The sequence below is a fragment of the Anabas testudineus genome, chromosome 9 (genome assembly GCF_900324465.2).
Source record: "Anabas testudineus chromosome 9, fAnaTes1.2, whole genome shotgun sequence".
Taxonomy (NCBI): Eukaryota; Metazoa; Chordata; class Actinopteri; order Anabantiformes; family Anabantidae; genus Anabas; species Anabas testudineus.
This window is the reverse complement of record NC_046618.1, coordinates 17,021,696-17,032,323: the sequence shown is the minus strand read 5'-3', so window position 1 is coordinate 17,032,323 and position 10,628 is coordinate 17,021,696. Positions and strand designations below refer to the sequence as shown.

At 38.0% G+C, this 10,628-nt stretch overlaps 1 protein-coding gene across 1 annotated transcript; it reads left to right on the top strand.

Moving 5' to 3' along the window:
- Window positions 1-417: 417 nt before the first annotated feature.
- On the top strand, window positions 418-8,641 carry cep78 (centrosomal protein 78). The gene is made up of 16 exons (XM_026342333.1): window positions 418-545; window positions 1,467-1,735; window positions 1,872-2,047; window positions 2,328-2,400; window positions 2,488-2,591; window positions 2,731-2,905; window positions 3,021-3,134; window positions 3,222-3,286; window positions 3,416-3,518; window positions 4,423-4,540; window positions 4,648-4,690; window positions 4,801-4,947; window positions 5,053-5,130; window positions 5,478-5,659; window positions 7,244-7,403; window positions 7,497-8,641. The coding sequence occupies exons 2-16, from the start codon at window positions 1,474-1,476 to the stop codon at window positions 8,094-8,096; spliced, it is 2,400 nt and encodes a 799-aa protein (XP_026198118.1). The 5' UTR covers window positions 418-545; window positions 1,467-1,473; the 3' UTR covers window positions 8,097-8,641.
- The last annotated feature ends 1,987 nt before the right edge of the window (window positions 8,642-10,628 follow it).

Genomic DNA, 10,628 nt, shown 5'->3' with positions numbered 1-10,628 from the left:
TTGTGCAAAAGCTAAATGTGGTCAAAGGCTGCTATAACCCATATTTCCTCATCTACAGACACTTGTGGTTATTTCCAAAGACACAGTGCTAGTTAACATGCTTTCACATTAGCAGTAGATGGTTTCAATTGGCAACCTCTGGGTTATAAGCCAAGCACACTTGCACTGTGCCACCCTTCCTGGCTTTAAAATATTCTTCAGGATATCCAATATGCGGTGCAAATTCATAACAAATTAACAATTAATCAGATGATTTATGAGCCTGCCCTTCAGCTTTACTTTTTCTTTTTATGTCACACACTTTCCTCAAAGTAATAAAAAAACACATTTAATGCTTCATCCCCGCCTCGGTAGGAGGCAGCAGAGCTCTGCATGAAGCCCCAGAGATGCAGGGAGGAAGTGAAGTAGGCGTCTGACAGCAGCGCCACGTTTGAGCGGTCGATCCAATCGTCAACAATAACAGACCAGAGAAGCTGTTAGACAGTACTCAATAACAATCGAGAGACCAGCACCACGATCGTAGATCCTTTGGATTTATGTGCAAGGTATAATACAGTATATTTCTTTTTTATTTTATATGTTTAACGTGATTTAATAATGCACAATACAGCTAAATACTCGACTTGTCAGCAGCACCAGAGCCTGCTAACGTTACCCTGCTTCACTACCGTTTACCGGTTGCTAGGAGCTTTAGCTGGCTAACTCCACTAGCTTAGTAAAAACTGTGAAAGTGCAGTGATATGCTATAATTAATAATTCACAACATATCACCACAACGAAACAAATAATATCAATACAATGGGACCAACGTTAGGTGCACTTTCACGTTGAGTTTTGACCTGTAAACGTATGAATTAACATTACTTTCTAGTTAAACAATCGTTGGCTAACCAAACTAATGTTAGTTAAAGTTGTCTGTCTATTATCAGCGGTGAAGTTACTATAAGAATTAACATTAATATTAAGGTGTCACACCGTCTGAAAAATATATATCTACATATACTGTTATCTAGAATTGCATTGTCATTACATAGTATTACAATTAAAAATACGTTTTTATATTGTAAGAGCTTGTATAATAAATATAATATTTGGAAAGGTCAGAATACTGTAGATTCAATCTCTAATGAACTTATAGTCATTCAGGAAGCAAATTGCTATTTTCTATGTAGGAAAATGTAAGTTATTACTTTCAATTGTTAAGTTAGAAGTGCATTTATTGCATATTTAGAAATTTAGGTAACATTCAGAAGTCTATGGACTGAAGCATTGTACTTTAAATGGATGAAACCGAACAGTAGTGTGGGGTTGTTTTGGTTCTTTCAGTGTTAGTTAACTTACCTTTTATGCAAATACATGTTTTAAAAGCATTCGCCAGGAACTGGATTTAGGTAGCTATTTACTGTCTGAAATTATTTGTAATTAAAAGTATGTGTGTGTATAATACAAAATATTTTTGTTCCTAGGTCAAAGATGGTTCAAGACAATGCTCAGATTCGGCGTCAGGGTGCCCAGAACTTTATGGCATACTATGACTTTGCCTGTGCAAGACAGGAATCAGTCCCACTCCCTATTGTCAAAATGAACCTTGACAAAGGAATACTGGACTTTAATGGAGACAGGCTTAAACTGACAGACTGGCCACCCATTCTTAGCTCTATATCCATTAATAAACACCTGCAGAACATTGCAATAAGTAGCACTTACCAAGCTAGTCTGGGTTCTGGAGATGCAGGTAAGGTAAAAAACAACTCTCTATATCTTGTTATTAACGTATGTTATTAAAAAATGCACAAGATAAGGTACATTCAAAACTTTAACAATGTTGTAATTTTGTATATAAACATTAATCATATAACTATCAATTTCAGATAGAAGGTACTATAAATCTAGCATCAGGAAAAAGATCCCAGCCATTTGCTCTAAGGACATGACTTTTAAGTTGTGCAAGGCCCTGAGAGAGTGTCTGACTGTCTCTCCAAACCTCAAGACTCTTCAACTTAATGGACTTCTACTGAGAGAGAGAGACCTCATCACTTTGACAAAGGTGCAACCATCATTTTGATGGTGTTGCTGTTGTTGTTTTTTACTTATTTACAGTAGAAGGCTGGCACAGAAAGCTAATTTGCATTTTTGATTCATATATTCTAAGCTGATTCATAAGCTAAATGGTAAGATATGTTACGTTTTTATCCTTCTTCTTTATACTGTTGTTCTAAGAGAAAGCATACCTTTTAATTATGCAGGATAAAAACCTCTGTAAAAATTATCTCAGAGTTCCTCTGTTTGTTAAAAAACAAAAAAATAAGTAGCCATATCTATTCTAGGGTTTGGCAAAGAGTGTTTCCTTGGAAAACTTATCCCTCGCTAACTGCCCAATCACTGATGAGGGCCTAGAAGGTAGGTAGAGTATTTTTACCAAAGGCTCAAAGATTAGTCTGTGTGTCAGCGTGTTGTCTTTCTAACTTCCACTGTTATATGTTTCAGTAATTTGCCAAAGTGTGAAGTATTCTACAAGCATCAGGACAGTAGATTTTACTGGATGCAATCTCACTTGGAGAGGTGCTGAGCATATGGCCAACATCATCAAGGTGCAATGTCTATTTTATATTTGAATGTGCTCTAGATATTATCTGTTGTAGTAAAATTGTAATGATGATAATTATATGTGATACCAGACCCTATTTAAAAAGCAATCAGATTTTATAAGATTGTGCATTGCCTCCTCAGCATCAGGGGATGCAAAGGCACGGTACTGCATGGGCAGAATCGCTGCGGTATCGACAACCACAGTTTGAGGGAATGGGAGGTCTTCGACGTATCACTCTCAACTGTAACACTTTAATTGGGGACCGAGGTGCTGCTGCTCTTGCACATGAACTGACAGAGGACCTCTGGGTTAAAGGTTCGTAGGTCTATGGGGTTTCTGAGAAGTATAAATACAGGAGTTGGTTTTTTGTTGCTGTTTTGCCAGGGATTGTGTTCAGGTTTTCTGTTTCTGATTTTCACATGCTGAACAGCTGTGGACCTACAGCGATGTGGTCTGTCCAATGAAGGAGCTCGACGTTTGCTGGAAGCTTTGAAAACAAATTCTACCCTTTGTGTACTGGATATTCGAAGTAACCCTTTGGTTGGTAAGGTTTTTCTCGCACTGTATAGAATTTTGGCCAAATGTTTGATTTCTTCCAAATGGTTCGGTGACTTTTCTTTTTATTTTACAGACAAGGTTCTAATTAAAACTATAATAGAGAAAGTACTGATGAACGCAGATGGACAATCACCAGAGGTAAGTGTCTGCAGCTAATGTCATTACCAAAAGTCTAAGAAAAATCAGCTATTATGTTACAATAACTATTGGATATAACCCCACACTCATGTATTTAGTGGTTTGTATCTTTTTAATTTTCCATTCCAGTACTGCTGGATCAAGCCTGCAGCCACAGAGACACAGAGGGCTTCAGGTCCAAAGAGGGCAGCACTGCCCAGCACAAATAGAGGAAAAACTACATTCAGGATAGGTATTTATAATAAATGAAACTTAGGCACTTGTCTGTGATTTCACACTAAGGTCAAACTACACAGTCAGTAAAAAAACAAAGAAGCTTGTGCTTGTCATCACAATTTATGCTTTATCATGATAAGCTACAGTATGAATGGTTGTTACATCCGACGAAAGGGGTTCAGATTCCCATTCAGACCCAAACTGTTTAAGATGCCAATGCTAGATTCTGCTCATTTGAATTCAGTACCACCAACCTTCCAGTCCTCAAATATGTTGTTTTCTCCCAAACTGCAAATTAGGCCTTGTGACATAGTTGAAATTCACATTGGAAAGTCTCTGATATGTGCAGGAGAGAATACATCACACATTATTGAATCTGCTGAACTCTCTTTAAGACATGTCTTTTATCTCATATTCATTTGATCTGTTTTTGAATTTCCACCTTGTGCATTTTAAGTGATTTGGAGACAGGGTAAGGATTTAATTGATGTTTATCCCATCCTCCGTTTGTTATACTGGACAGGTGCTTTTCTGTGTGGAGTTTTCATGTTATCACCATGTCTGCGTAGGTTCTGTGCAGATACTCTGGCTTTGTCCCACCATCCAAAAACATGCATGTTAGGTTAATTGGTGACTCTAAATTGCCCATGGTGTGAATGTGAGTGTTAATGGTTGTCTGTCTCTTGATGTCAGCACTGTGGTAGACTGGTGACCCGCCCAGGGTGTACCCCATGTCTTGCCCATTGACAGCAGGGATTCTCCCACAGCCCTTACGAGGACAAGTGGTTAAGAGAATAGACGAATGGATGGATTTAGTGTTTTCTCATAGAAAACCTCCCGCAGCTTAAAGGTCTGTGTTTTTTATTACAATCTGGTGTGGTGTTTTCATGTTGTTGTTGTTGTTTTTTTTTTTTATGCAGCCTCTCGTAAAGGAACCTTTCCTGGCGGGCGGACTTCAGGTATTGCTCAGTCAAAGAAGACCTATTCCCGTTGTCGATATGTACCTTGGCGTGCAGCTGCACGAGCTGGACGCCAGAGGTGAGGAGCAATTTACCTTTAGTTCCTGAAAAGAATCTGATTTTGAGTGGTACATTTAATACATCACATTTAATATTTGAAATCTGCTTGAATACATTTTGTTACAGGGGTCTGCCCCCTGGAGTTACTGTGACTGACCAAAGCTTTGAGGTAGGTTTTATTTATATTGTTCATATTAAATTTGCCACTGACAGTGGATTATCAGAACCTTAACAAGTTTTCTTTTTATCCTGTACTGTTAAACACATGGTTTTCATTAGGGTGCAGCTACTGTGAAGGTTAATGTGGAGTCAGATTCAGAGGGAGATGAAGATGAGGAAAAAGTAGTGGTGGTAGAGGTGGAGCAGAGATCACCTACTCCCAGTCTCCAGGACAGAGTTACTGGACGCCAATTTGAACGTATTCAGGTCAGTCACAATAAAGTTTCCCATCTGCAAAAGTGAAGTTAAACATTTGACTCTGCAATACTTTAAGCATGACATATATGTATATGTTCTACGTGTGTCCTGCAGATGGAGCTGAAAGAGTGCCGTCTGAGGCTGGCAGAGAAGCGCAGGGCCAGACTGAGAGCTGAGTCAAGGCTCATGGAGGTAATGATAATGTTCAAAATACTTATATATGATTTTTTCTTTTGTTCTGTTTTTCATCTGGTTTTTCTACTGCAACTTTTTTTGTGTGCAAGTCACAAGTTTATGTTTAGAGAATAATAATACCTTATGACGCAATAGGATCTTTATTCCACACTGACATTACACAGCTTGGGGATCAGACAGATTTGGAAAATTGCTGTTATTAAAACTCAAGATAAAATGTTGTGACAGTCATATTTACTTTTGAAACCTTTGGATGAAATTATATACTTGGTTTTCTGAATCAACAAACACTAGACCAACTTCAAGATGCACTTTTATTCAGTCTTTTTCTTATTTGTATTCAGTATGAGTTAGAGAATGGCCGTCTCCGTGATGCCAACCACTCCCTGTCTGAGGCACTTGCAGCCACCGGCTCTGCATCAGCACCACCAACTTTCAGTGCTCTTGAAGACGAGGCTGTCCTCGAGAGCATTGAGAGCTCATTTACCAAGTTCCATGCTTTCCTTGATCTCCTCAGGGATGCTGGGTGAGTGTTCACAAATCTGGACAGGACAACAGCTCTTATTTGACTTGGACTAGGTAAATTGACTGTGACCATCACTAGTTTACCACTGTACATCGTCAAACTTGACTTGTTACTGAATGCGCAATAAATAAAAAGACAGTAAAATTTATGAAAAAATCATTCAGAACTCTAGATAAAATGTTGTGACAGTCATATTTACTCTTTTAAGTGAATTTTCAGAACAACAAATGCCACCTCTCTCAGAAGTTCCATGAGCCCACAAATGATCTTCTCTTGTTGTGTGTCTACAATGTGCAGTGCTTGTGAGGCATTCAGAGACAGAAATACTTGAAAACTTTAAAATTAGAAAAAACAAATCATAATTTATTTAATGTTCATTTAAGTTCAGCATCTTTGTGTCTTATTTGTAAATATTTAAATTCTTCTCAATGAAAAACCCATATAATTGTGCAACTGTCTCAACTAGCTCTCAACTGTACTCGGTGTACAAAAGCCCAAAGTGATGCTCTAAAATATTCTTTCAACTAACAATCAAGAGCTGCAAGGCACTGAGTGTACTTTCTTTTATTTGCTGTTCTGAGCAATGTTGTATTTCAGCCTTTGTATTACAAAAGTTGTGGTTAACTACAACTATCCCTAAACTCCCAGACAGTTTATACAGCCAGTTGTTTAAAGCTACTCTGCTTTTTTTAAGCTATTCCAACATGTTAGTCATAACCCATACAAGACAAACATTATTTCATGCTTGTTTAACATTTGTATATCAACTAACCTTTAGTTCTACTTTCTTATATGCTGCAATGATTTTTTGTTTTAATATTCATTCTAAGCCAGGTTGCCATGTGAAACCTAAACATACAGAACAGCTTCTCTCTGGATGATGTTAGTTTGTACCACATCACGTTAGGTAACTCATGTCTGTCATGCTGGACTGCTGGGTAAGATGGCAAATATGCATAGTTCCCAAAATACTGGGCTGTTTTTCTTAAATGGACTTTTTACTGTAGATTTGCTGCTGAGTTTCGTTCTGAGGTGCCCTAATAGACATCTATTTGTTTTGGTCCTCATGGCTTTAGTGTTTTGTAACCTGGTAACAAGCCCTGAGTTTCATTCTGACATGAGTGTCACAAAAGTGTCACGGCTGTGCCTTTTAACTATGTAATCCTTTTTTCCCTTTTACTAAATTCCTTTAATTTGATAACTGGTACAGACCAAAATCCATCCACTATTATCCTTAAACATGGAAACATATTTGCTTTGCGTGAGCAGGGAACAGATCCATTGCCTTAATTTTTTGCATTTACAAAATTTGCTTTTAAGTTTTAATATGTTTAAATTCACAATTCCCCTTGTGTTACCCTCTATTATCCTAACCTTACCCACTGGAAAATATCAAAGAAGAATAATTGCATCTTGCCTTTACTCTGCATTACATTGTGAAGTTATTAATCTGAGTGAATATCTTGTCTTGGGGACATTTTATTTACAACTGCTGTGGGAAAAAAAACTGCATATTTATTAATATTATTATGAAAGCGTTAACTCTGCACATTTAATTTTAATAAATCCCATGTCTGTTTGTAGCTTAGGTCAGCTAGCTTCATTGGCTGGAATAGACAAGTCAGATTTCCAGCCTCTTGGAAGACCCCAGCTCTCCTCTACAGTAGGACCACATTTGGATGGTGCAGCATCAGTATCTCGAGGGGAGGAGTATCGGGATGTTCAGGCAAAGACCTGTGCATTGGTAAGAATACACAAAACAATGTTTGGGACATTTTGGCCCTAAAGTGGCACTAAATCTGCAGGCTTTCACACAGCATTTAATTTCTGTCTTTAGGTAGGCACCGTCCTGCCTGCTCCCCCTCGTGGACTGGCTGAGACCACAACTGCCAGATCTCCAGCCACTGTCAAGCAGTCTACTTTTGAAGAAAGACTACTAGATGTGACTTTTAATGAGGCTGTTGGATCTGCAGTAGACCCAGGTGTAGGTGTAAAAGAGGAACTACATCAATTTTCCAAGCCTGATGCCCAGCTTGACTCAGGTTCTGAGCTGAGTCTCTGTAGCCAAAAATCCTTTGATAAGGTTTCCTTTGGCAAAACCTTTCAGACTCAACCAAGAAGCCACAAGAGCAACAGCAACTCTCACCATAGCAATTCCCACCATAGCAACAGTTCCCATGGTTACAGCTTCAGTAACAATCATGGTCACAGTCGTAGATCCCAAGACAGTGGGTCTCATTGTGGATTGTCAGCAAGGTCAAATGTTAGTGATGTTATGAGTGAGAAGGCAGAGTCTGTGGGATCTGTAGGGTCTAAGAACAGGGGAAAGGGAAGACTAGTGACAGGGCAGTCTGGGTCAGAAGGCTCAGAGGGGAAATCCTATCCTGGAAGGTCTCTGGACAGTCTGGTAGGGCAGTCAGATAATGAATCCTTCTGACCAGCCAACCAGAGAAATTTAAAAAAGCTCTAAATGTTTGCTCTTAGTGCCGTGTTCTTCTAGTTCTTGACGTTAACTGTTAAGATTGTTGTTAAACTATCTGTTATATAGATTTTATACATATTTTTAAGTATAGATTACGTATAATTAAATCTTTTAAAGAAACAATACCAGCATTGTTATGTCTTTAATCTATCTCAATTAATTTTGTCTTGAGCTTTTTCAAGACACATAGGATTTTCATTCAGTATAGTGTGATATGTGGGTTTCCAAAGTAACGCCATCTCAATTAGGTGCAGTGTCTTTTCCAATCCTCAAGTGAGGTTGCTCCTGATGCAGTTGTCTTTCATGCAGGAACACATCAAACATCAGAGGAAAACGAATATTGTGCCATTATTCACTTTATATGCTTGTTTTACAGAATAGTTTTTTAGATAATGCTGATGCAGGGATTTGTTTGTTTTTTTCCAAGTGTTTTATGATGGTAAATTTGTACTATGACTATGACATTCTAAAGCTGTCAAATTAGCATTTTATAATAAAATATTAGCTGTGACATCCCTCATGAAGTCATTTCTCTTAAATATGCAGTCAGAGAGAGTTATGAATCCACTTCTTCACCTCACATGACTGTGTTGATGTGTGTGATGCTTGACATACAGTAAACTCTGAGAACAGCTGCTTACTGACGGTAAAAATACCACATAGAGCTTTCATTTTCCCACTGTCTAGTTCATGTAGCCTGTCAGTTGACAAAGTTGTGCTAAATATGTTTTGGGCCTGTGTCAACTCTACAGGTAGACACCTTTATGTGGAGAATGTAATCCTCCTTCGCAGGCTCAAAATCTGTTTACTGCATTGTGTTGTTTACGGTCTCTTGTGGTGCTGTGTCCTGAGAGACAAAGAAAAAGAACCAAAGCATGAGCTCTGTGGTAAGTCTAGGACACAGTGTTCTGCTGGAGTGTGCATGTTTTCCATTACAAAGCAGCACCACTAAGCCAAAAGCAGTATTAACTAGCCTTTTACTGTTTTTTAGTTTTTCTGTCTTCTGACTTTTTCCCCAGGTACCTTTTTTTTGCAAATTATATTTGTTTCTTTTTTGTAGTAATTCTGTTTATATATACTTTACATACAACTGCAGCATTAAGGTTTATGCATAACACGGAAAGAACAAGAATTACTTTGTGTGAACTTTCATTATTTGAAGTCACAGCACAAGCCTCAGTGCAATTGGGAATCAGGGACTGGGCTTGAAAAAGGCTTTTCACCTACAGTGCCATGCTACCTGAAACAGCTTGAGCAGTTTTGAAAAAACAGAATTGGGAAAAATAATTATGGTTTCCAGGTGTCCAGAGCTGTTTGAGATTGGGACCTACAGTATCCACAGGGGCTCAATGATGTAACTGCTGCCAAAGGTGTATCTACTATGCAAATGTTAAGTCAACTATGATTAAATATATAAAAATAAAAAAATAAAAAATAATAAGACAAGGGGGAAACTTCCAAGGAGTGTGAAGCCTTTTTATACTCACTGTTAGGGCTAGGCTTGACCCTGACCTAATACAAAGCGACACTACAGCCTTACTGGGTCCTGTATGTTCAGTAGATTATGGTGTTTAATAACTAATATTTTATTTAGATTATGTTCCTGTTACACAATGTTTTACACTCACAGTTCCCACCGAACATCAAATGACAACATGAACACGGGACACTATGGAGTGAGAACGAAAGTGAACTCGTCATCTGTCAAAACAGAATGGGTGAGTTATATAAATGGAACCAGCTCCAAGGTGGTGAAACACTGGGAAACCAGTGACTGGTTTGCAAAGCCAGGGAGTGACACTTTGCCAGTCTGCTAAAGTGAAAGCCAGTGTGTAAATCATCAGTTCAGTTTTTAATTGTTTTAATGAATCTTTTAAATGAATGCACTGATTCTTCAATATTTCATTTGATTGACTCTGAATTTTAGAACAAATGCAAACTGTATTTGCATCTAGTGTGCATGTTCTGTGTATGTGGAATGTGCAACGTATAGTTCAAAATAATTCATTAAAACGCTTAAACGCCCTAAAGTTGAACAGCAAGGGTGTTATCAGTCATGTAATAAAACAATGGGCTGTCATTCTGAACAATGTTGATAGTACGGCTTATGTTTCACTATCAATGTACTGAGGGCACTTCGATAAGTAAATTATCAAAGTTCTTCCGCTTCTTTCTGTATCATAGGACATTTTACAAGACTGGCTAATTGTTATCATCACAGGACACAGTTGCAGCCTCTACTTTGTACTGTCTGTCTCAGTCCCCAGAACAAAGTAAGGTTAGAAAAACAAGGTGAACATTGCTGTCATCTTTTATGATATCTTAACACAAGTATACTTACTACTGTACAGCTACTGTAACAGCAGATACAACAAAATGAAGAGAAACACACTTCTAAATATTTCAGTAAAACTAAATAAGTAGATCAATCATACTGCTACATACTAACCCTCTTTCGATGTATCAGTAGTATAAATAAATGGCTTT

Bases quoted from the DNA above. Each gene is read 5' to 3' on its own strand.
- cep78 (XM_026342333.1), top strand. From the start codon at position 1,474: ATGGTTCAAGACAATGCTCAGATTCGGCGTCAGGGTGCCCAGAACTTT. The intron at 2,401-2,487 runs GTAGGTAGAGTA...TATATGTTTCAG, and splicing joins CACTGATGAGGGCCTAGAAG to TAATTTGCCAAAGTGTGAAG. The intron at 3,519-4,422 runs GTATTTATAATA...TTTTTTATGCAG, and splicing joins AAAAACTACATTCAGGATAG to CCTCTCGTAAAGGAACCTTT.